Raw genomic sequence first — 26,581 nt, 5'->3', positions numbered from 1 at the left:
GAGTGTGTATTGAATTTGAAGAGCAAAACAGAATGTATGCTATAGGCCTTACAGTGCTTATAGCTTCGATATATCCATTTTCTCGCAGTTTATCAGGGTCTCTGTCCAAGCGATGTTTGAAAAGGTGACTGGGTGTGTTTTTTAAGGTAAAGTTCTTGCTCCAACAAAAAAATTATTCACGTCTTTTTTCTCGTACCTTCCTTCGAAAAATTGAAAAATACTCAGTCTAAATCCTTTCTACCGACAACTAGTACACCCGAGCACGGCACAAAACATCTTAATGCATTATTATTTACAAGCCGTTAACGTGACAATTGGTTTTTTGTCGATTAAATCTAATCTGTTTATGAAATGGCTAATAGATGTTTTCAAACCCGAGGGCGCATATGACGTCACACAAAATGGCGCGTAAACTAGCGAAAGAAAATATGCATATCGCAAGATTTGAATTTCATCGCTTTCAAACTCGAAAACTACGCAAAATATTTCATTTAAAACACATTTAAAGTAGTTTTAGGCATAAAAAGAGTTAATTTTGCTGAAAAAATGAAAAAGTTTAGAAACATGCGTTGTGTCCTTTAAAGTGGGAAAAGGATTAAAGACTTGCATTAGCAAACTCTTTATAAAATGAGAGAGAGAGAGAGAGAGAGAGAGAGAGAGAGAGAGAGAGAGAGAGAGCTATTTAACATGACTGACTGCAAAAACAGTCACAGGTATGTGTATACCTGTAGTTGTTACGTAACACTTCTCGTCTGTTTCAACGCCCCAGACATCGATCGGCGCACGCTTTACCCGTGAAACAGCAAAAGTAACTTCACGAAATCTAAATTTTTAGTATTAGAATTTGTATTTGTTAAATAAATACTTACCTTTATAAATTTAGATATTCACCTGCTTGCAGTCTTGTATCGGAAAAAACCATGTAAACAAAAAAGCACCCTTCGTGACCCGCCACCTCTGACATGCTCAGAACCCAACATCCGGTATCATCTATTCTTTGACATAAAGCAAAAAATTAGAAGGGGGATGAAGGGGAGGTGGGTTGGGACCTCTGATTTATAAAGGTAAGTATTTATTTAACAAATACAAATTTTAATACTAAAAATTTAGAATTTATCACAATAAATACGTTACCTTTATAAATTTAGATAAGCAGAATTCAAAGTAAAACTGAATCCCCCTGAGATTGGCAACGAGGAGGAAAAACCACTTTTTGAGCTGAAACTAGAGGTCCAAGCGAGAACAAACTGTCACTATGAAGAGGCATAGATCTAAGGTAATGGTTATAAAAGGTACTATCAGACCTCCAATAACCAGCTGACATGATTTCCGACATAGAGGAGGAATTGAAAATAGGCCAGGAGCAAGACAAGGCTCTAATTTCATGTGCCTGAACTTGAACACGAAACAAGGCTTCTGGAGATGAAGATTGGTAAGCCATCTTAACAGTCTGACAAAACCAAGTAGAAATAGTCTTAGCCGAAATATCACTTAGACCTTTCTTAATTGGAATGAAAAGTCTAGTAGAACCAGAAGGTCTGAGCGTTGACGAAACAGAAATATATTTCTGAAGTGTACGCACTGGACATAAATCCTGATTACCTAATGATTTTGGTAGAGCAGGAATAACAATAGGTCCAGAACCTTTGTCTGATAACTGATTCTTGGCTAAGAAAGATGGATCTGTCAACAGAGTAACTGAAGAATTATCTGCAGAAAATCTGAGACAAGAATCTGCAATGGAGAAAGCATGAATCTCACTCCTTCTACGACCAGAAGCTAAAGCTAATAAAACAACAGCACTTCAAGGTCAAAAACTTAAAGGGAGCTAAAAATAAAGGTTCGAAAGGAGGAAATTGTAAAGTCCTAAGAACCAAAGCTAAATTCCAGGATGGAACCAACCTACGTTGTCTAGGTCGTTCCAAACAAAAATTCTTGACCATGAGGGACAAGAATTCATTCTTCCCAAAATCAGGACCTCCTGACAAAGCTATAGTTCTAGATAAAGCTGAACGATAGCCCTTAATAGTAGAGGGAGAGAAACCTTTGTCTTCAAACAGATAGACTAAAAACTCAGCTAACTGTTGGACAGTAACTGCGAGAGGATCAATTTCCTTTAAACAACACCAAGAACAGAAGATGTTCCACTTAGAGTCATAAATTGCTCCTGTAGATTTTCTGACCGAACTAGAGATACGTTTGGCTGCTCTGTCAGAAAAGCCATCCTGTCTGAGAGATTCCCTGACGGTAACCATGCGTGTAGATGGAGGTTGGAAAGATTCTGATGAACTTTCCTGCCTTTGAATTGAGACAAAAGATCTTTCCTGAGAGGAAGAAGAATTGGTCTCGCACAACACAGTTGAAGAAGATCTGGAAACCAAGATTGTTTTGGCCATGCTGGAGCAATAAGAATGGTCTTGCAAATTTCTACCCTGATTTTGTGTAAAATCTTGGGAAGAAGGCGAAAAGGAGGAAACATGTAAGAAAACATCCCCTTCCAATCGAAAGACATTGCATCCACTGCTAAAGCTTTGTTGTCTGGAATCGGAGAGACAAACGTTGGCAGTTTGCAATTCAGATGCGTAGCAAAGAGGTCTATATGAGGACGATCCCACTTGAGACAGATCTCCTGAAAGACTGCTGGATGTAACTCCCATTCTGTATTCACTGGATGCAGTGACCTTGAGAGAGCATCCGCTACTAGATTCAGATTGCCAGGAACATGCCTGACTGACAAGCGAATTCCCAGGGAACGGCAAAACAACAGAATTTCTTTGCACAGAAGGTAAAGAGACTGAGAATGTGTGCCGCCCTGATTCTGCAGATAAGCCACTACTGTTGTATTGTCTGTGGCTATCATCAGAGATTGACCCTGAACAAATTGGGAAAAGTGTTTCAATGCCAGAAGAACAGCCCGCATCTCCAGTAAATTGATGTGTTCTGTCAACTGGAGACCGGACCATATACCTGATGCCTCTCTGCCTTCCAGGGTAGCTCCCCAGCCTGTCAGAGAAGCATCTGTAAACAGGGTCATAGAAGGAACTGGGGGGTCTAGCGAGCACCCTATCATAACATTCTCTCCCACTGACCACCACAGAAGATGAGGATACAATCTGGGAAGAATGGGAATAACAGCTTCCCACTGTTGTGGGGCTGGTACCCAAAATTCCAGAAGATACCACTGAATGGGACGGATAAAATAAGCATCCGTCAGATCTAAAGAAGACGTCCACATCCCTGTATGGAGAGAGGTTCTGATCGACCTGTTGGTCTCCATTTTGAAATGTGGAATCACCAGATACTGATTCAGAAAAGAGAGGTCCAACACAGGTCTCATTTGTCCATTCTTTTTGGGTACAAGAAAGAGACGAGAGTAGAACCCCCAACCTAGAGGTGGACTTACTTCTTCCAATACATTCTTTTGGAGAAGTAAAGACACTTCCTCTTGCAACAACAGATTTTTCCGCGGGTCTCTGGTCATAGAAAATTCCAGAGGAACCGCAGAGAGAGGAGGCTGTTCTCGAAATTGAAGCTCTAATCCCCTCCGTAGCACAGAAAGAACCCATTTGAGACGGGACCAATGAGGAAGAAAAAGAGAGAGACGTCCTCCCACAGGAAGATGAGGAAAGGGAACACCTACTTCCTCGGAAAGAGTGGTTTGTGCTACAGGAGGGGGGGGGGGGCATCAAAACTGAGATTTCTTACCCTTGGCTACTTTGGGTTTTTTATTATTAGATTCAGAAGCCGATGGGAAAGAACGATGCTCATTACTTCTCTTAAGATTACTTGAACCTTTCAGAGAAGAGCCAGACTTAGTAGAACATTGCGACTTACTTCTAGAAGCGTCTAAATTAGAAGAACAAGAAACACGCCTAGAACTACCATTGTTGAGTTGTACATCTACTTTAACAGTAGGAGGTTCTTTGTGTAATTCCTCTTGTAATTTGCGTAAAGAGATGCCAAATAACTGCTCTTTATGAAGAGGAGAAAAAAGTAGGTTGTCTTTAAGAAACTCAGATACGTTAGATTTTTGAAGAATCTCTTGTCTCCTAGCTAAAGAAAAATTGGCAATAGTGCCAAGATTCAAGAGCTGAGAAGTGCAAAGACATCTATCTACTTGGAGAAGAAAAGAACGAACATCATCAAATTCTTCGCCCTTATCTTTAAGAGAGGCACCTGCAGCAGCAAGAAAGTGCTCCGCATACTGTAAAGCTGCGGCAACACCCCGAAGATTGTTCTCCGACCTAGAATAAGAAGTCTGAGATAACTTGACCCCTTCAGAAGACTTAGCACCAAGAAGATTGGAAAAAGTCTTATCAAAAACAGGTTGAGATTTTCCCAAGGAAACATCATGAATATCAAAATACTTCATTCTAACCTTACCAGGGAAAGAAGATGTACTAAAAGCCAGATTTTGTCTAACTAAATTAGAGGCCTTATTGGAGGACATCTGATCGTCGACAAGATGAGAATTAATGGAAGCCAATGCAGATTTAAAATGACTAGACTCGGGAAAAGAAGCATAAGACTTAGAAGAATCTCTCACAAGACCAGAGCAGGACTGAAAATCAGAAGGTTTGTGAGAACTCCTGGGAGGAGAAACTAAAGAATCGGGACCTGACAATTCTCTACGAATTGCGTACACTTTAGCTTTAAGAGTGAGATTATCTACAGGAAGTTGATCCTGAGAAAGCCCAACTTCATCAACTGAAGGAACAGGAGAAAGGCAACTATCACTGAGAAAAGATGCCTCCTGATTACTGGGAGCCAAAGATAATGAGTCATCCTCCTCGTCCGCTTTATTATCAAAAGCGGGCCGAGGGGTGACAAGAGCAGACCCAGGAACAGTGGGGGACGTAGTTGATTTGTTTCCAATCAAATCGAGCCTACGTTCCACTGTCTTGAATTTTGAAGAAAGAGAAGCCTCAAGTTTCTGAATAGAGGAAACCAAACACTTAATTTCGTCCTTATTGGAGGACTCAATTAAGTTTGGTTTACTAACAAAACCTTGCCCTGTCCACACAGGTTGAGTCGAGAAGGGATAAGGTGGCACAGGATACATGGGATGAGGAAATCTAGCTGGCCACCTAGACCGATAAAACGTATCCCTACGATTACCCGAAGGAAAACTCTCCGGGCGAGAACTAGCCACCGGACTACCAGGAGGTCGAGTAATGGTAGAGGTAACTCTAATTTGACCTACTGAAGTAACCGAGGTAGGAGGAATTCCTGGGGAATCCATGACATTCCCATAAGAAAGAAAAGGGTCAGATTCCATGGGACCAAAACTTCTAGAGTCAACAGAGTCCCAGTACTCACCCTCTACAGCAATAAAAGGTAATTTAACATTTTCACCTTCATTCGCCATATTGCTTAACAATGTAATAAAGTAATATAAAAAACTACCATGCAATACTTAGCCAAAAATAGCAAGTAGAAAAAAATTCTTTTCCTCCTCGAGAAAAACTCCACAACGGCGGAAAAGAAAAGATGATACCGGATGTTGGGTTCTGAGCATGTCAGAGGTGACGGGTCACAAAGGGTGCTTTTTTGTTTACATGGTTTTTTCCGATACAAGACTGCAAGCAGGTGAATATCTAAATTTATAAAGGTAACGTATTTATTGTGATAAATACTGAATTATCCCTGTCTCGCTTCTATTGTGTAATTCTGATGTTAGCACGCCCATGCGATAACAAGGTGGGAGGAGCTCGTTTTATCACATATGCGATAACAAAACCCTATTGATGATAACCAGATACAATACCTGAACAACAAAAGAAAATCACTGTAAATATGTGACAAATATACGCAAGATCTATGCACGCTATCCACACTTCTGGTGCCTGTGATTTCTACCTATGTTTACGCGCAGCGCCGGATTAGGTAATGTAACGAACTACGTGGTCATATAAACAAAATAAAACCAAAAGGTTTTTTGCTGATAATGAGTTTACTAACTTAAAGAATAAAGAAAGCCTCATGAAATACAAATTTGAAATGTACTTGAATAAACAATCATGATAAATAGTTCCATATGCACTTACTGTCATTGTTTAAAACCTGAAACACTAAGCTTATAAAGAGTACATGTTTGCCCATCAGAAATAAGAAGTTTTTCAGAATTCCGATTGAAAGACATAAAACGGGTCTCTGGACAATTTGAAAGAAAACTTCGACCATCACCTTTGTCATGTGAAATCTGGAACATTTCCCTAGTGTCTACATGTTCCCGAGATGAAATTCCACAATTTTGACAGTATCTATTGACAAAATTCTCCTCATCGCCATAACCAAAATCAGTTTCATGATAGGCATAATCCTGGAACTCAGAATAACCATAATCTTCTTGAACAATATAACAGTTCCCGCACTTCTGAGGTCTTGAATACACCGCGTATATGTTGTTTCTGGTATCAATTGCCAAGCACTGTGGATTCTGCAAGTCAGTGTGTTGATACCGAAATTCTTCTCCAGTAACTGAATAACAAACTATCTCATTTCCAATTACAACAGCAAACCGGTCGTGCGATTTTGACACTGCAATAATGAGAGGTGTTTCTGGACTTTGAAAGGCGATAGTGTGAGCAATTGACACAGCAGGAGATAATGTAAAGATGGTAATACCTGTCGTTGATGCAATGATTATTCTGTTCTGTTCTTCATCTACGCTAAAAGCGTCAATTTCTTGTTTTACGTCCACCTTTTCCTCGCAAGTAACAGAAATACTGTTGTTTTTCTTTTTTAGCACCAGCCTCTGGATTGTGGTCATGCATCCCATGTATAGAATATCTTTGGTTTGTCCTATACAAAGAAGAGTTTTGCTTTTCACTTGCAATTGAGGATTGCAAGTTATTGACAATCCTTCCATATTATAAAATGACAGACTATTTGAAGAAGAAACCATTGCCAAGGTTTCGTTGTCAATAAAAATACCAAGCTGTGCTGGGGTAGATAGCTGGAACGCATATGTTTTCTCTGCATTCAGTGACTCAGGAGTTGCCAAATTCTCAAATATCGCCAATGCCTGTTCTTCGTCCGCTTTCTCAAAGATCCGAAATGATGACAAGTGTTTTGACAAATTCCATATAGCTCCTGATGGTTTCGGTAGTAATCTGACATCATCTATCTTATTGTGTTCGCAAATTTGCTTCAGCATTGTTGTGTGATTGTGTTCATAATCATTCTCTTCGTCTTGAGGGTTTCCAGATTTATATAGCTTGAACTGTTCCTCTACATCGTTGATTGTTTTCACCGTAGAATGAAACATTTGCTTGATGGAGCCTCCTGTTGAATAGCAGAAAGAAGGGTTTCTCCGTTCCTCACAGTCAGAAGATATTGCTTCATATCAAAGACGCATTGCTTCAATTGTTCCTCGTTATCTTCATGTGTTTTAAGATACGTCTTTTCAAATTGTTGCTCAGCTTCGTCAAGTCTGGATTTAATGTTCTTAATTTCTGCTGAAACATTTTCCAAGATTTCCTTCTTTTGGGTATTTGCTTGCATTATTGCTTTTTCTTTGTGGGCAATTACTTCTCTTGTTGTTTTTGATATTCTAGAAAGAACAGCAATGTTCCACTCAACAACTGACTTTCGCATATTTTTGGCAACTTCATCTAATGCTTCCACATGCTGACAGTGTCTATGCTGGGTAGCAAAGCATACACTACAGCAAAGCTTCTCATGATCCAAGCAAAATACTTCAACATATTTACCTTGATGTAAATGACACGGTTCATCAAGTTCTGGAAACTTCAGTTTCCTGTCTTTGTTCTCTAAATTCAATGGTGAAAATTTGTGTTTTTGCAGGCTGCTAACAATTTGATGTAGGCGTTTACAGGATGTGCAAATTGCCTCGGAGCATTCGTGACACCAAGACTCCGCCTTGTTCTGCTTGTCGTCACGTAAACAAATGGCACAGTATTTATGCTCATCGTTTTGATCCATGGAACTTGTCATTGCGTTGATTAAAACGTTGACCGGGAAGTGTTTAGCCCATTCTTCTACTGGAATTCCTGGCTCAGGACAACCAGTGACGTGGCGACACACGGGACATTGGAATTCAAATGTCTGCTTGTCTTTCCCTGTCGCGGATCTCGATATAAATATCTGTAAACATGCTTCACAGAAAGTATGTAAACATGGTAAACATTTGGGTCTAACCACTTTCTCCAAACAAACTGGACAACTGAACGCAATAGGATGACTATCTGTGTCTTTTTCCGCCATCACTGAAAAGGGGTATGATTAAGCGCGATGCATTGTGGTACTTTCTATTTTTATTCTTCAAGGCAAGATAATCGACGCAACCCCCTCTGTTAAAATGACACTAATATTAAAAGGCCTAGAAGTGTAGTAGGTAGTGATTGTAAACTTACTCAATTGTTGATCCTGAGAAACTGGGTAAAGTTCTTGAAAATAGTATATTGTGGATAGGGTAGATAATAAGTCGTATCTTCGTCTAGGTAAAATTATTCAATCCAATCCAATCCAATGATCTTTATCTATAGTCGGACATGGTATAACAATACAACATTAGCTCTAAAGAGCTATTTACCGACTAGACATAGAGATTATAATAATATAAGAAAAGTATAACGTATATTACAGGTCGAGGCTATCTGGTACCGCTTACAGGGTGACGACCACGAGTTATCTCATCTTATGTAGGTACGAGTTATCCCTCGTGCCAATTTATAATTCACAATGATTCGTACGAATAATCGTCGTGTGTCAATTCTTTTATACTTATTTCTTGATAGACCAATATTAGGTAAAATAGGTCCTGTTGGAGCTCCATTGTGGTTGGCAAACACATGTATATTTATTATCAATTACGTAGGAAACATGAATACTTTCAATCATATTTAAATCAATCGATCGGCTCTAAAAATGAGAAGCACAACACTGTTGATTATTTAAAACTCAGATTTTCGACACAACCCGCGTCTAAATTACATAAGCAAGTATTAAAAAACCCTGACAAATATTAATAATCTACATTGTTAACAAGAATGATACACTGTTGCAGTGAATTGAGAAAAATGGTAATTCTATGCATAAACATATAATTTTTTTTAATGCATATTAGGTACCGTGTGTTATAATGGATGTATTAGCATCACACCCTCCCCAAAATATTAGACTGATATTTCTAAATCATTGATGTACAAATTTCGGGCAGAATATTTTAAAATCTTGATACACCATTAGAACGTCGTAGTATTCATAATTTCACGGAATGTTGTGACAGCACATTGATATGAAATACGCTTAATTACAATTAACAATGTGTACACTTTAAATCAACTTGAAATGTTATTTTCCATAGAGGATATCAAGACTTTTACATATTTGTTGTTTGAAAACTGATATCCCTGTTCTTCAAACAAAGACCACGGAATTTGGACAAATGCAGTTGTCTTGATTGTCTAGCCTGTACATATCATATGGGCGATAAAAATTCAGGGCGGCGACCTTGATTTCAGAAATGCAATGGTGATTATTTAAAATTTCTAGGAAATTGTGAAATATTTATTAGAACATCATAACTGTCATTAAGAACGGCGTAGTGTCATTTCGTAAATGAAATGTGAATACATGTAAAATGATATTTTTTGTAAAAGACAACCCGAGGTTTAAGAACAAGTCCTCATTAAGTAAGACGATTTTCTATGCACAAGAATCTGCGTCACGTAGATCTTTATACACAAGAAAATAGCAGCAAAATATAATGACGTTTTTCCAACTTTCCCAGAAGTAAGAGATGGAAGTCACAAACATTGTATAATCACCAGTTTATGACCATAAATGTCAATATTCAGTGGCGTAGCTTCCATTGAGGCAACCGTGGCAGCTGCCTCGGTAAAAAAAAAACAAAAAACTTTTACGTTGTTAAAATGTCGATAGCTTCTGGGGGGCGCAAACCCCAGACCCCCTGCCTCGGTAATATTATAACCCAAGCTACGCCTATGATATTGACTATCTAAAAGCAATCGATTTTGTTTTTAAATCTTGTGCACTTTCAGACATGCAGTACCGATACATATTATATACTCCACTTTTCAATTAATTCCTGATGTCTTCTGTACTTCATTGTCTATAATAGCAGTAGTGTTATTTATTCGTACTAGTTATTTTAATTGAAACTAAAACTGTACAGAACTTCAATTTTATCAATGTATTGAACTTTCTAATTTTCAGTTAACTGATGATAGTAGTTTATAACGTTTAACTTGTCAGATGCGCAAGATATGCTATGGTCTATGTTGTAACATACTATGGGTACCAACTTAAAGTACCTTCCCTCTAACAGGTACCAGATTATAAAGCACTCTCTCTAACTGGTACCAGATTATAAAGCACTCTCCCTCTAACAGGTACCAACTAATAAACACTCTCCCTCTAACAGGTACCAGATTATAAAGCACTCTCCCTCTAACAGGTACCAGATTATAAAACACTCTCCTTCTAACAGGTACCAACTAATAAAGCACTCTCCCTCTAACAGGTACCAACTAATAAACACTCTCCCTCTAACAGGTACCAGATTATAAAGCACTCTCCCTCTAACAGGTACCAGATTATAAAACACTCTCCCTCTAACAGGTACCAACTAATAAACACTCTCCCTCTAACAGGTACCAGATTATAAAGCACTCTCCCTCTAACAGGTACCAGATTATAAAGCACTCTCCCTCTAACAGGTACCAACTTATAAGACACTCTCCCTCTAACAGGTACCAACTAATAAAGCACTCTCCCTCTAACAGGTACCAACTTATAAGACACTCTCCCTCTAACAGGTACCAACTAATAAAGCACTCTCCCTCTAACAGGTACCAACTAATAAACACTCTCCTTCTAACAGGTACCAACTTATAAGGCAACCTCCCTGTAACAGGTACCAACTTATAAAGCACTATCCCTCTAACAGGTACCGGATTATAAAGCACTCTCCCTCTAACAGGTACCAGATTATAAAGCACTCTCCCTCTAACAGGTACTAACTTATAAGGCAACCTCCCTCTAACAGGTACCAACTATTAAAGCACCCCCCCCCCCCCCCCCCTCTAACAGGTACCAGATTATAAAGCACTCTCCCTCAAACAGGTACCAGATTATAAAGCACTCTCCCTCTAACAGATACCAGATTATAAAGCACTCTCCCTCAAACAGGTACCAGATTATAAAGCACTCTCCCTCTAACAGGTACCAACTAATAAAGCACTCTCCCTCTAACAGGTACCAACTTATAAGGCAACCTCCCTGTAACAGGTACCAACTTATAAAGCACTATCCCTCTAACAGGTACCGGATTATAAAGCACTCTCCCTCTAACAGGTACTAACTTATAAGGCAACCTCCCTCTAACAGGTACCAACTTATAAGGCAACCTCCCTCTAACAGGTACCAACTTATAAAGCACTCTCCCTCTAACAGGTACCAGATTATAAAGCACTCTCCCTCTAACAGGTACCAGATTATAAAGCACTCTCCCTATAACAGGTACCAACTTATAAGGCAACCTCCCTCTAACAGGTACCAGATTATAAAACACTCTCCCTCTAACAGGTACCAGATTATAAAGCACTCTCCCTCTAACAGGTACCAACTTATAAGGCAACCTCCCTCTAACAGGTACCAACTTATAAGGCAACCTCCCTCTAACAGGTACCAACTTATAAAGCACTCTCCCTCTAACAGGTACCAACTTATAAGGCAACCTCCCTCTAACAGGTACCAGATTATAAAGCACTCTCCCTCTAACAGGTACCAGATTATAAAACACTCTCCCTCTAACAGGTACCAGATTATAAAACACTCTCCCTCTAACAGGTACCAGATTATAAAGCACTCTCCCTCTAACAGGTACCAGATTATAAAGCACTCTCCCTCTAACAGGTACCAACTTATAAGGCAACCTCCCTCTAACAGGTACCAACTTATAAAGCACTCTCCCTCTAACAGGTACCAACTTATAAGGCAACCTCCCTCTAACAGGTACCAGATTATAAAGCACTCTCCCTCTAACAGGTACCAGATTATAAAACACTCTCCCTCTAACAGGTACCAGATTATAAAGCACTCTCCCTCTAACAGGTACCAACTTATAAGGCAACCTCCCTCTAACAGGTACCAACTTATAAGGCAACCTCCCTCTAACAGGTACCAACTTATAAAGCACTCTCCCTCTAACAGGTACCAACTTATAAGGCAACCTCCCTCTAACAGGTACCAGATTATAAAGCACTCTCCTTCTAACAGGTACCAACTTATAAGGCAACCTCCCTCTAACAGGTACCAACTAATAAAGCACTCTCCCTCTAACAGGTACCAAATAATAAAGCACTCTCCCTCTAACAAGTACTAACTTATAAGGCAAACTCCTTCTCACAGGTACCAACTAATAAAGCAACCTCCCTCTAACAGGTACCAGATTATAAATGGAGGATATTTTATAATCTGGTACATGTTGGAGGAAGTGTGCTTTGTAAGTTGGTACCTGTTAGAGGGAGGGTACTTTATAGAATCTGGTACCTGTTAGAGGGAGGGTGCTTTATAAGTTGGTACCTGTTAGAAGGAGAGTGCTTTATAATCTGGTACCTGTTAGAGGGAGGTTGCCTTATAAGTTGGTACCTGTTAGAGGGAGAGTGTTTTATAATCTGGTACCTGTTAGAGGGAGAGTGCTTTATAATCTGGTACCTGTTAGAGGGAGAGTGCCTTATAAGTTGGTACCTGTTAGAGGGAGAGTGCCTTATAAGTTGGTACCTGTTAGAGGGAGGGTGCTTTATAATCTGGTATCTGTTAGAGGGAAGATGCTTTATGATTTGATGATAAAGCATTTTATCTCAAAGAGGTACCAAGTTATACAGCACCCTAACTCTAACAGGAAGCAGTGTATGCTAGGACTAAAATAATTATAGCTTCTCCCAAAGTAGAACTTCTATTGTGCTTATCAAAAACAATCATTGTCAATAGTACAGTGTACTTGGGATCAGCTGGACTTGTTACACTACAGAAATCATGGAACACACTGTTTCCATGTTGTACCTGTTTGTTTGTGAATCCCAGATGATGTTCAACAACTTGTTCAACACCTTGTTTGAAATGAAAAGACTTGTAAAGTTTACAAATTTATTATAGCACAAGTCAATATTGTTTTAGAGTAGCTGATAACAAGTAATAAGTTTTCCAATAAAAATAAATGAGTATAAGCAGAAAAGGTTACATAGGGTGTTTTTCTGATGCCATTTCTAGAATAAAGTGCACCGCCACGGCACATGATACGCCCGTCACATACTGTTAACAGTATAGATTGTACCCATTAAAACATTTTTTTTATATTACCTTAATTAAATGTCAAAGTGACCTTAAAGTAGGATGCGACACACCTTCTACCTAAGATGCATTAGTTGACCAATTTTGGTGATTCTAGGTCTAATAGTTTTCAAGTTATGAGCCAGACAAGTTTTTGCCATATATGGCCATATCTTCTTAATGAAAAGTCACAGTGACCTGGTTTTAATGTGCGACACACCTTCTACCCAAGATGTATCTACAGACAAAGTTTGATGATTCTAGGCCTTGTTTTTAAGTTACGGGTCGGACACGAAAAAGCTAACAGACGGATGGACAGACGGATATCTTCTTAATGAAAAGTCATAGTAACCTGGTTTTAATGTGCGACACACCTTCTACCCAAGATGTATCTACAGACAAAGTTTGATGATTCTAGGCCTTGTAGTATTTAAGTTACGGGTCGGACACGAAAAAGCTAACAGACGGACGGACATGAACGCCATACCATAATACGTCCCGTCTTAAGACGGGCGTATAAAAAGGCTTTAAATAGTATCAGCCATCATCAGGCTGTCATATACTTTCTTTCCATGAATAAAAGCTCCTAAACTTAAAAGTGACAGGAGGCCGGTAGATAGACAACTAGAGCTCTGCGGAAAATATTTCCCCAAAATTTACCATGATCAACAATCTGTAAATATTCTAAAACACCAAAGAAGTTATTTACAAAGACCCAAGTTTCAAAACTGTGAGAGGAGTTAAAAGGTCAAACCGTCATTTATTTAATACATGTATATTTCCTCAAAAACTGACTCGGTTAAACCTGTAATTTTCAACAACAACAAAAAAATTAAACAAAAATCAAAATCATAGCCACATACACATTTTCCATACCCATACAAATACTCTGCAGAATAAGGTTCTCAGTTGAATATTGGGAGAAATTTGACAAATCATGTACTTTCTATGTAATGTTTCCTCAAAATACTCAGTTCAAGAATCTGTAATTTTCTCAAACAAGGTTTTCCTATTAAGTGAACCTACAACCTTGACCTTAAAAAACAATAAGCATCTTCCTTTTATGGTGATCAAATGTACCAAGTTGTAAGATTCTGGAGCTTACGGTTCAGTCTGTATCCCATCTTACAAGGTCCGGACAGACAACACCATACCATAATATGTCCAGTCTCTGACGGGCAAGTACCATAATAAGAAAATCTAAAGTTATGACCCTAACAAGCTTTCACAAACTATAAAACATGAGGTGTTTGTAAAACATATAAGCCCCCATGGTGCAAAATTGAAAAGGGTTATACACATGCATAATTTGATTGATAGTAGTATCATCAATTCGAAATATTGAGCAAACAATATCTTCCTGTGTCAGGAGTGGATTGACCAAGTGACCTAAAAATCAATAGGGGTCATCTCCTCCTTATGCTGTACCAGGTTTGGTGTCAATCAAGCAAATAATTCTTAAAACATAAGAGACAATATATTACTATGTCCAGTTTACCCCTTGACTTTTGACCATGTGACCTCAAATCTACTCCTTGAGATGTACCAGTGTACCAAGTTTGATGTCTGTCAAGCAAAGGGTTCTCAAGATATTGAGCAGGCAGTGTCTTCCTATGTCCAGAGTAGATTGACCCTTGACATTTCGACCAGAAAAACAATTGGGGTCCTCTTCTTTTCATAACCAACCCACATATGAAATATATTACAATCAAGTGAATGGTTCTTAAGATATTAAGCGGACAACATGTGGTCTACCGACCGACCAACAGGTGCAAACCAATATGCCCCTCTTCTTTGAATGGGGGCATAAATATAGTGTTATAACACTAAAAGGCTTCCATACATCTAAAAGTAACATAGGAAAAGGCTAACTATAGAAACATTGAGATAGCCTAAACACTTAAACTCTGAAAAAGTAATATCTGATACTACCCTGAACCAAGTAAATTGACTCTGCTAAGGTATTTACATATTATAATGTTAGATCTAAATTGTTCCCTAACTCAATGTTATGTTCATTTCCTACTCTATGTAAAAGATAAGAGGTGAACACGAAATTCATGTGAAAAGTACAAACCTTAGAGTTCTTTAACCTAGCAGAGTGAGTAAATCTGAGTCAGCTCCTTATATAGGGCTGACAAAATCAATGGGATACTAAATATAAATGCTCAATCTGATAACCCAGGATTAAGCCTCTTGGCCAATGAAATTGCAGAAAACAAATTATGTTCAGGAAGACTGGCATAATGGCAGGTATAATGAATTACATAGCACAGTGAAAGGTAAACATGTGAAACATTAAGATATTTCCTTTATAAAATCTTAAATGTAAAGTTTGAAAAGGTTGCATGTATAGTACAATGTATGCCAATGGATTTGAAAATGACCTGAATCAATGCTCTTTCTATTTGGTACAAAACAGATATAGTTATGATTAATCATTATATCATTGCGTAAAGGCGGCAGTCTGCTTCCCTTAAGGATGTATTCTAAACAGTGGATGCAATCAAAATCTCTGCCTCCACAAACATAATATCTTTGAAGTATCGGATGTGTGTGTTCATATTCTGTCCAATCCTGTAACATGAAAAACAAGACATAATCTTATTGGCTCATCCTAAATTTAGTATCCTATCAAAGTTTAACTAGTAAATTGCATTCTTCTATTGTGTTATCGAGTATATAAGCTCAAACACAGTATTTATCAAGTTTCTCTGAATAATTAGAATTTATCCTACCATCTCCTACCATTATCTTTTTCCTTTAAATATTGAATATATTAGACAGAAAATAAAATCATAAAAACTTTATATATCACACAATGCGAAGTCAATATAAAATTACTGGTAAAGAAATCTCAACTCTTTGACACAAGTATGATGGAAAATTAAAGATAACGGCGATAATGTTTCGAGGATTGTTTTCATCTCTCAAACAAAATACATGTAGAATTTCAGATTGAAAATAGAAGCAATGTTAACTATTTGAAATGACCATATGGAATTTGTGCACCACAAAGATGAACTTACATAATGGATTTTAGCCTAAACAGCCCAAATTCTTCCAAAACCAATGCACACAGTTCTAAACTACCCTGGATGAAAAAATGAAAGAAAAAAGGATTTATATATATATATATATATATATGTCTGTTCTTAATGTTTGAATATCTTCACACAAATAAAAGATATAGGTTAACAGAGAGGCCCATGGGCCACATCGCTCACCTGAGTCACCCTGGTCCATTTCTAAAGATTTTCCCTATATATTCGCACGTAAAACTTTGGTCTCTATTGTGACCCCATCCTACCCCCAGGGGTCATGATTTGTAACAAGAGGCCCATGGGCCACATCGCTCACCTGAGTCACTTTGGCCCATATCTGAATACTTTCCATATATATTTCCATGTAAAACCTTAGTCCCTATTATGGCCCAAACTACCCTTTGCATACTTGAATCTACACTATGTCAGAAAGCTTTCATGTAAATGTCAATTTCTTTGGCCCAATGGTTCTTGAGAAGAAGATTTTTAAAGCTTTCTCCTATATTTGTATGTAAAACTTTGACCCCCCCCCACCACTTGTGGCCCCATCCTACCCCCCAGGGGCCATGATTTAAACAAACTTGAATCTGCACTACGTCAGGAAGCTTTCAGGTAAATTTCAGCTCTTCTGGCCCAGTGGTTCTTAAGAAGAAGATTTTTAAATGACCCCACCCTATTTTTTCATTTTTATGATTATCTCCCCTTTGAAAGCGACATGGCCCTTCATTTGAACAAACTTGAAAGCCCTTCACCCAAGGATGCTTTTGGCCATGTTTGGTTGAAATTGGCCCAGTGGTTCTGGAGAAGAAGTCGAAAATGTGAAAAGTTTAACAGACAGACGGACAGACAGACAGACGACGGACAAAAATGATCAGAAAAGCTCACTTGAGCTTTCAGCTCAGGTGAGCTACAAACTTGAATCTGCACTAGGTCAGGAATCTTTAATGATAATTTCAGGTCCTCTGGCCCAGTGGTTCTTGAGATTTTTAAATGACCCCACCCTAATTTTGTGATTATCTCCCCTTTGTGCCAAGTTTTGGTTGAAATTGGCTCAGTGGTTCTGGAGAAGAAGATGAAAATGTGAAAAGTTTATGCCGACGACAGACAACTAACAAATTTTGATCAGAAAAGCACATTTGAGCCTGAGAAAATTTTTTTTAGAACTTACTGGCAAAATCTCGGTGCCCTGTAAATGTGATTTCTTACATCCTTATTGGCGGGGTAAAAGCATCTGTTAAATTCTGAGATGGTGTTCCCTGGTGAAATAGTATCCTTTACAAACAGACGGAAATGTCTTTTTGTTTCATCAACGCTTTGTGTGCCCTCGTGTACAAATGTATTTTTGATATAATAGTCTCATCTACTGGCTGGCTTAATCCTGGAAACTAAGAAAACATTCTAAATGAATACATGTAATTATATAAGGGGATTTGAAACAAAATGTATGCCTCTCTTGCTGAACTTTGCCAACAGAATTTAAGTTTTACAATTTTCATTTATGTATATTGAAAGTTTGATGCCTGTGACATTTGGGAATTACTGACATAGCATAATTTTAGGGATTGTAGCATTGGTGAGAAACACTGCACTGCCACCGGTCTCTAATTTATGAATGGGCTTGTAAATTTTTCAGTTAAAGTTTATAATCTGATTGGACTACTTGTCTGGCAATATATACAGGGCTCGAAATTAATGTATGCCCGTCACTCCGTGACTGGTTAAAAGTCTGACTGACTGACTGACATTTGTTTTAGTCAGCCAGATGAGTTAATTTTCTAAAGCATCATTTTGGAAAATATACTTATGAAAGAAGTAGGTACAGTTTCTAAGTCATTTGGCCCAAAATATCGATGATTTCACTTGGAGCTCAAACCCTGGCATTCAAATAAGGAATGGATTAGCAAACCCAAAATCTGCTCAGTTTGATCAGCAAAATGATTTGTGTCATATAACGTGAGCTAGAAGTTGGCATAAAATTGCAAAAATGCCATTTTCAATGAAAATATCCACAAATTCAGGTGGTTTTCTTATCAGAAAACATACAGCGCATGCGTCGAGCAAATTCATATTTAAGTATGTTTTTCATCTTAAATTAATACACAATATATATCATTTTTATTTTGCTCGACAAATGCGCACATCTTTTCCTGAGCAATAATCTGTATGACATTTGACAGTTTTCAGGCTTATTTGAAAACAAGATGTGTTTGTGAAACACAAATGCCCCAGATAATGGCCAATTCCAAAGATGGTCAAGGTCACAAGGGCAAATATCTTGGTACCAGTAGAAAGATCTTGTCAAAAGAAATCATCATGTATAATACGAAAGCTCTAATATTTACCATTTAGAAGTTATGACCAATGTAAAAAAAATTAAAAGTAAGTTAAATTTCAAGGTCAAAAGGTTTAATACCAACGGAAAGGTCTTGTCACAAGGAACACTCATGTGAAATATCAAAGCTCTATCACTTATTGTTCAAACGTTATTAGCAAGGTTAAAGTTTTCAAAAAGTAGGTCAAACTCCAAGGTCAAGGTCACGGGGTCAAAAATGTTGGTACCCACGGAAAGGTCTTGTCACAAGGAATACTCATGTGAAATATCAAAGCTCTATCATTTACTGTTCAAAAGTTATTAGCAAGGTTAAAGTTTATGACAGAATGACAGAATTACAGAATGACAGACAGGACAAAAACAATATGCCCCCCGATCTTCGATCTCGGGGGCATAAAAAGGCAAGAAATGTCATAATGCTGTCCAATTAGAAATATCATTCTGGTTTTGTTGACATAGTATACCTGGCATATATTTTACTTTCTTAAAACGCTTATTAAGGTTAATTCCAGACACATTTTATTGAGAGAAAATTTTTGGGCCTTTTTATGTATACAATCGTACCTTGTTCTTTACACATTTGGCATGCTTCGATCTGTAGACCTATCGGACAAATCCGAGTTGTAAATATAAATCCCACATTTTAGTGTTACAATATTGTTTAAGACATATTGAGCTAAATTTCATTTTAATAACATTAATGAAATGTGTTTAAATATTTCTGGAAAACTCTGTTGGACTAGTAAATTTTTCAGCGGACTGGTTGAAATTATACCCCATCAGTCCGGCTGGACTGGTGACATAAAAAGTTAGCTTCAAGCCCTGTATATAGGGAGTAAAAGATGCTTCATTTACCTCCCCTACTAGATGCTTTCTGTGATCTACTGGATCTGGTGAAAACAATGAATCTCCACTTTCTTCTGAATGCTTTCCTTGGCCAACTTCTCACAGAGGAGCTTTGATATTGTTTTCCTTTTCCAGATAGAGTCCGTTTCTTGAATCTGAAGACAAATATGACACCATTTTAACTTGTCTCAGTAGTCCTTATAAATTCCAGTAATTCATCACTAAATGTTTTAACCTCTAATTGAAAATGATTTCATATTTGAGTCTTCGCAGGGGTTTTCCTACCATTTTCAAACTGGGTCCAGAGTCCGTAGAATTGGGAAAATTGACACATAAAATGTTCAAATTGGGAAAGTATGAAAAGTATTAATTACCATGTGCTTAGATACGTATAAATAAAAGAGAATAAAAAAATGTTTTCACTCAGCAAAACATGATATATATTCATAGCAAAATCTGTGTCAGAGATCTCATTCCTTTCTGTCTAAAAAAAATTCTAATTATGTCTCCCCTCTTCCAGGGGGAGACATAGTTTTTGTACTTCATCCGTCTTTCTGTCTGTCACAAAATCTTGTGAACACTTCTCCTATATGGCTTATCGGATAGTCTTGAAACTTTGTGCAATGCTTCATTCTCATTTGTAGATGTGCATATTGGTGGGACAGGATGATCCAATTATTTTCCTTAAAGTTATAGTGGATCTAATAGGGGTGGAAGAACAGTGTCATTGTTACATAAGGGTCCAGTAAATGAAAAGACCCAGTCCCTATTGAAAATTCCCTCTAATTTAGATAACAGCTAAACTATAAGCTGATTTTCATGGTGTACAAAATGCATACCTTAAACTCTGGATATTTCAAGACAGTCCTCAAGGAAACTATTGTGAGGCAGTCCATCTTCTTGGAAGGCTGTAGTGATTGTTTTTTTGTTGTTGTTTTTTTGTCTAGCTGAATTCTGCTGAAAGAATTTATTAGTCTCACTATCAACCTTGCCATGCATTAATTTTTTTAAAGACCACACCTGTAATCAAAATCAAAGCATTACTTGTTTCTAAATATATACATCAGTATCATCACCAACAAAGACAGCCTTGTCTTGAAACACAAGCTTAGTATAACATGAACCCAATCATTACAATGACCAATGTTTCAAATTTATTTATATTAACAGTCCTTGACCAGTCGAATTTGATCAATATTTTCATTAGTTTGTCACTATGAAGATACCGTAATTTTCCAACTCAGTCTCAGATAGACATACACGGAGAAAATTTGTGGCTGGATCGGGAATTGAACCTAGGGACCTCTGTGCAAGATTTTACCAGTTGGTGCCGTGACCACTCTTGTCCTGCCAGGGGTGAAATGAATCTGGGTTGTGTGTCTTCGACGGCAAAAACAAATTAAAGGGAGGAATTTAGTAGTTAGGGCTACACGGACCGTGGATATCGACCTGGATAGCTCAGTGGTTAGAGCACCTGACTAGTAATGCAGGGATCCTAGGTTCGACTCCTCGTCCAGCCAAATATTTTCTCCTCCCCTATACTGCATTCCGTGACGTAACTTGCGCAGTGTTAAGTTTATACGTGTATCAAATTAAAAATCTAGGCCCACTGGCCTTCATTGTGGAATGAATAGTAGGATTGTTACATATAATGTCCGAAATTACAAACATTCACAGAAAATACCAAAGATATGACCGAAATTAAAAATTATTGAAGTCGTCAATGGAGGGACCAAAATTTTTAATGTGAATATGATAGTAGATGTCATGTATTACTGAGGTCATTTTAGCTCCTCTCTCGGTAATTTTTGTCATTTTTTTGGTAATTTCTGTAAATGGTACCGTAGTAGGTTAGTTTTGGTCATTCCTGCGCTGCGGAATGACTTACCACGTGCCCTGGCCTTGTGCTTGTTTAGCCTATATTGAATATACTTACCGATCTTGCAAAAATCTTTTGATTCCCGGGCAATATGGTACTAATATCTCATGTTTTATAAATTAATATACCTCGCGGACACTACTAAAGACAGAGATATTTCCGGCACCAACGGTCTCTTCGTAGATATGTTTGGTCTATCGTCCCGCTTTCCAATATTTGATATTTTCTATCTTTTTTTGCGCAAGAGTTAGCCTATTTTAAGTACAACTTAACAGATGAAATACAGGGGCAATTAACTCATTGTATAGGGGCAGGTAACTCGTGGTCGCCGCCCTGCAAGCGGTACCAAATAGCGTTAACCTATATTACAGATGTTAAAATTATATACATACAGTACATGCAAATGTAACCATTTATACAACACAAACTAAAGGAGATATGTAAGGATAAGAGTTCTTGCCGACACATCCGAAGGACTAAGAACAGGGCCGTAACTGCCGATGAGGCAGACGAGGCAACTGCCTCGTCTGATTTTTTGGCAAAAAAGAAAATAAAATTATATAAATGTTATATTATAGGATATATGTTTAAAATGAAGACAAGCACCTTTGTCTTTGACACCATATTACGATTCTTTACATAGTACAAATGAAACACAAACATGATAAATTGGGATTTAAAAAGTGTCATTTTCAGTCGTAAAGTCAATCGGCGGCCCCCAATCCCCTGCCTCCCCTGATTTAGAACCCTACTTACGGCCCTGAAGAAATGCTAAGGCACGCTAATAGTTTTGTGAAACCCGGCCCAGGGCGACATTCATTTCATTGGCTTATTTTTTTTTACGATAAGCTATTGAAATCATAAGATATAAATGAATAATATTTAACAGAGAAAAGATTTTTTTAAATGCATTTTTGAATTGTTGCACGCATGAGTTGCATAAACGATATCTTTAATTTAAATGAATTAATATAAAAAAAAAAAAAAAAAAAAAAAAAAAGAAAACCCACACCAAAATTTGAATAATTAAGTGCATTAGAGATGTTATTGATATCATATACAGTAAATAAAACTTATTTATTTAAGAAATGAAGCTTATATCTCTTGTTTTGATGCATGTATCAAACTAAAAATTGGACGGAAATACGCGTATTGATGAAAAGGTTTTCCGTCCAATTTTTCGTTTGATACATGCATCGAAACAAGAATTATAAATCTTATTTCTTATCATTTAATCATGTTTTTAAAATAGAAAAGAAATAGCTTCTCTCATCAAAAAACTTGAATTAACGTTTTTGAAATGGCGCGCAGAAATAAATTCTGGTAACAATGAAAACAACGAAACTGGCTGTGTGTCCAGGTCAGGTACACGTAGTTACTGTGCAGAATTAAATGGATTATACACCAAATTAAAAGCTGAATTAGAAAAAAAGGAAGAGAGCAAGCGGTGACTGGATATATGCTGCATTGTGTTGAGGAGACGTTGAACACTGGTTGTGACGTAGGAATGGTGGAATGCGATTCGGCTCCATTTCAATATCAAGTCAAAAGCTCAACACCTCTTCATCTAAATCGCCCTTGTTGAGAACCTTATAACGCAGTTCAATCACAGGCACCTGAAGCATGCTTGTATAGATCTTATGCACATAACACACACACCCCCTCGAATGAAATTATTTTATACAGAACCAATATTTTTTATTTCTCCACCGATCACCCTCATAAGTCGTTCTGAATAGTTAGTTTCTATATTCTGTAGCTTTTGAGATGACCACTTGTGAGATACCAATATATGTAAAGGTGTGCAACAAATCATGTTTAGTCAATTTTTTTTTTTTTACTAAGAAATCAAACAAATTTTTCATTCAATCACCATTGTTGTTAAGTCATCACTTTAAGAGTTATTACCGATAAATGATTAGGTAGTCACCTGAGCCCCAAAATGTTGTTCCTTATAATATAAATTATTTATATCCATATTGAAAATTTGATAGTGTAAAAAATTTTCATGGGATTTGAAAATTCTTCTTTATAACAGAGAATTACTAATTCCGTACTAACAAGTTTAACTGCTCTCATAAATTGAGAAATAAATAGATAAATGAATGCTGACATCACGAATTTCAATAAATATCTTTAAATCATGAATTATATTAAATCAGTTGGCGATCGTATTGAAAATAACTACTTTTTTCAAATAAAAACATATTATAAATTGATATAAAAATATCTTTATCAATCAACAATGTCAAATAATATAATCATTGAATTTTTAACTAAATTATATCATAAATTGAATAATTTAATACAGATCAACAAGTGAATGAATAGTTGCTAATTTAATGCGCACAGTGATACCAAGAAAATATCATTATTGCTACGAGAGAAATAAGATGGGTGTTGAAAAAAGATAAATTATTTTTCAAAATATCAAAATGCATTATTGCTTGTAAAGAAGTTGATTGCTAGGTAAATTTGAGTTATTGCTTTAAGTAATTTATTTAAAGGGACATTAATTAGCTGTGTAATTTTGTCACCAAAAATCTAAATCAATGAAAATTGCTAGATTCAGTAATAACACCAGTATTTAATTATTTCAAATACCTTTTAACCTCAAAGTAAACGCATGAATATGTAAATTTGATGATTAAATAATTGTTGTCTTGCAATAATTGCAATAATATTGATGATTCATCCATTCATATTTCTTTACACTAAAAGCGGAGCCTTATCTAACGTAGTTTTATTAGATGTCTCTTGTTTTTGTACAAAATAAATGTTTTATTAGTCATCAATATATATCAATATATATTTCTTTGCCATTGAAAGATTTTCAAGAAGAAAAGAAAAAAAATGGTTGCCATCGTTTTCACAGCTAATGCCCCTTTAGGAGATGGCTAGTAATCCCAAAGTAGCTATGTACAGAGATACAGTCTGATTAAAACCAGCTCCCCTTCTCCTATCGTCACGATAGGAGAAAGGGGGGGGGGGGGGCTGGTTTTAATCAGACTGTACAGAGATATATATATTTACGATGTTGATTTTATATTCAGTATTCAGCACTCTTTCCACACGACCCATTCAAAACTAAAATTCCGGTCTGGTCCGTTGCATTTTCTTCCTTCCTGTTACAATATAGTGCTTTGAATACGTATATAGTATTTTGATTCCAACGCAAAAAAGGAGGATCAAACATAGTGATACTAGGCCAAACTGGTCGACCATGACATTTAGGGGCGAGTAACTCTACGATTGTGCCATTTTCCCGATAGGTGGCGCTTATCATGTGTCATTTTCGTCCAATCCAGTAATGGAAAATGTAGTTTTCAAAACTTGAACTGTATAATATCAAGAGTAGAAAGTTTGACTTCTCCAGATAACCAATTGCATAAAGGTAATATTTCATATTTATTTAATGGGTTGATACCAAACGCTACACCGCACTAGTTGATCATTTATTAATTCAAGCGGCAAACGAAATTCAAAAACATGTCACTGCACTGTCTGTTATTATCCTGTCGTAATGAATCAGTGTATTCATTTTATGTTATCATCATCTCGGATCAAAAATATTGATACTGTTTAGTTCTAATACGTATATGAATATACCGATGACTTCATTATTACAGTGTATAATATTGAATACAGTGTATTATTTCGAATTTCCTCGGTAATTGGCTTGTGAGGATATGATTTACATTGCAATAAAATTTATTTTTAAGTTTATACTTAGATTTTGAAACTCAGAATAGCAATCTAACTTTTACACAGGGAGAGATCATCAACAATCCAAAATGGGCGATGACAGTGAATGGATGAAACTTCCTACAGAGGAAAAAGTCCAGCACAAGGTATTGTACTTGATATTTTTATACAAGGTAGCAAAATTCCTAACAATTTCTATCCTTCAAAGCAATTAAAATTTTCTGATAAGTTCTAGAACTCTCTACGAGTCTAGTAGGAATTACATCCAGTTGGAAAAGTAAACTTTGTTCACATTTGGAAGATAAAAGGGGTGCATAGAATCACCGAAATTACCAAAAAATTACCGAAATTATCAATAAAGGGACTGAAATTACCTCAGTATATGTTCATCTATATACCATCTAGTCACACATCAAATTTCATGAAGATTGGTAACGATTTGAAGGAATTGTTTCCATAAAACCAATTATTGTGAAGTGTGAATCCATTACTGAACTCTCGTACACAGTAAAGCGCACTATAAATAGCCAGTAAGTTCCAAATGGCAATATATATACATAAATCAGGACAAATATTTCATTTTATTTGTCACACTTTATTGTATAAATCAATACGATATATCAGAGTTCTTGAAATTTCTTTTCGAGTGTCAGACATTTGGTCTGACACCGTTAGAAAGAGTGTCAGCCCAAACAAAATTTTGTCAGTCCAGAAAGAAATGCATCGCTTTTGAGGTTTTTATAAATTTTATTTATAATCAACTACATGTGTAATTGTATTCAATCTCCATCTCAGCTATAAGTTCATAAGTTATCTTTTCATACCCTTCCTTACGCTTTGAATGAATCTTCCTCACTTTCACTTTCTTGCTCTATTTCTCTCTCACCCTCCACTTCTCTCATCCTCCATTTCTCTTTTTATCCTGTATATTCCTCTCAACTTCTTTCTCATCTTCCTCTGCAATCGTTGTAACTATACTCTTTCTCTCATTTTTGCCCGGGTGTACTTGGTATTTTGTCAGTTTCGACTTTGAGCAGATTGTGTCACTTGGCAGTAGGTAAAACCGCTGCTAACAAAAGCCATTGTCTCCCAGATTGCCAGAGGGAGATACAATACATTTCTCTTCTCCTTGTAGTTCCTCACAACTGATTCCTCACGTTTACGTTTCAATTTGTTACCGGATTTAGCATCGGTTTGAAAAATTGAGCCACATGGCCGCCATTTTCTCCGGTAAAAATGGACTTCAATCCCGATCTTATATCGGACATCAGGACCGACAATTAAGTAACTTGTGTCGGACATTTACTACTTTTATCGGATAATCCGACATTACCGACACTTTTCAAGAACTCTGATATATAAAACATAAGGCAAGTGTATATCAATATCTGATATGCAAAGTGCAGATCTTAGGAAAAATCGACGATATATATTTCTTGATATTTAAAACTTATA

At 37.0% G+C, this 26,581-nt stretch overlaps 3 protein-coding genes and 1 long non-coding RNA gene across 4 annotated transcripts in view; 1 reads left to right on the top strand and 3 right to left on the bottom strand.

The window, feature by feature from the left end:
- Window positions 1-2,116: 2,116 nt before the first annotated feature.
- Window positions 2,117-3,481, bottom strand: LOC130047241 (uncharacterized). The gene has a single exon (XM_056141859.1). The coding sequence runs from the start codon at window positions 3,479-3,481 to the stop codon at window positions 2,117-2,119; it is 1,365 nt and encodes a 454-aa protein (XP_055997834.1).
- A 2,453-nt stretch (window positions 3,482-5,934) lies between these two features.
- On the bottom strand, window positions 5,935-8,249 carry LOC125647105 (RING finger protein 207-like). The gene has a single exon (XM_048873796.2). The coding sequence runs from the start codon at window positions 8,227-8,229 to the stop codon at window positions 7,252-7,254; it is 978 nt and encodes a 325-aa protein (XP_048729753.2). The 5' UTR covers window positions 8,230-8,249; the 3' UTR covers window positions 5,935-7,251.
- A 4,875-nt stretch (window positions 8,250-13,124) lies between these two features.
- LOC125673899 (uncharacterized) lies at window positions 13,125-21,782 on the bottom strand. Its single transcript, XR_008796319.1, has 6 exons — window positions 20,382-21,782; window positions 19,552-19,697; window positions 19,261-19,299; window positions 17,533-17,749; window positions 16,350-16,414; window positions 13,125-15,897 (listed from the first exon to the last, which is right to left on the bottom strand). It is a non-coding gene; the product is annotated as an uncharacterized LOC125673899 (long non-coding RNA).
- A 2,912-nt stretch (window positions 21,783-24,694) lies between these two features.
- Window positions 24,695-26,581, top strand: part of LOC125645978 (cytoskeleton-associated protein 5-like) — a 54,007-nt gene continuing 52,120 nt past the window's right edge. The window contains exons 1-2 of the mRNA XM_048872034.2: window positions 24,695-24,815; window positions 25,193-25,272. Coding sequence (XP_048727991.2) covers window positions 25,216-25,272 — 57 coding nt within the window. The 5' untranslated portion in view covers window positions 24,695-24,815; window positions 25,193-25,215. The remainder of the gene's footprint in view (window positions 24,816-25,192; window positions 25,273-26,581) is intronic.

This window comes from Ostrea edulis, chromosome 6 (assembly GCF_947568905.1).
Source record: "Ostrea edulis chromosome 6, xbOstEdul1.1, whole genome shotgun sequence".
In the NCBI taxonomy this organism is placed as follows: Eukaryota; Metazoa; Mollusca; class Bivalvia; order Ostreida; family Ostreidae; genus Ostrea; species Ostrea edulis.
This window is presented reverse-complemented; position numbering and strand designations above follow the sequence as displayed.

What these genes read in the sequence shown, in the direction of transcription:
- LOC125647105 (XM_048873796.2), bottom strand. Translation starts at nt 8,229, where the DNA reads ATGGCGGAAAAAGACACAGATAGTCATCCTATTGCGTTCAGTTGTCCA.
- LOC130047241 (XM_056141859.1), bottom strand. Translation starts at nt 3,481, where the DNA reads ATGACCAGAGACCCGCGGAAAAATCTGTTGTTGCAAGAGGAAGTGTCT.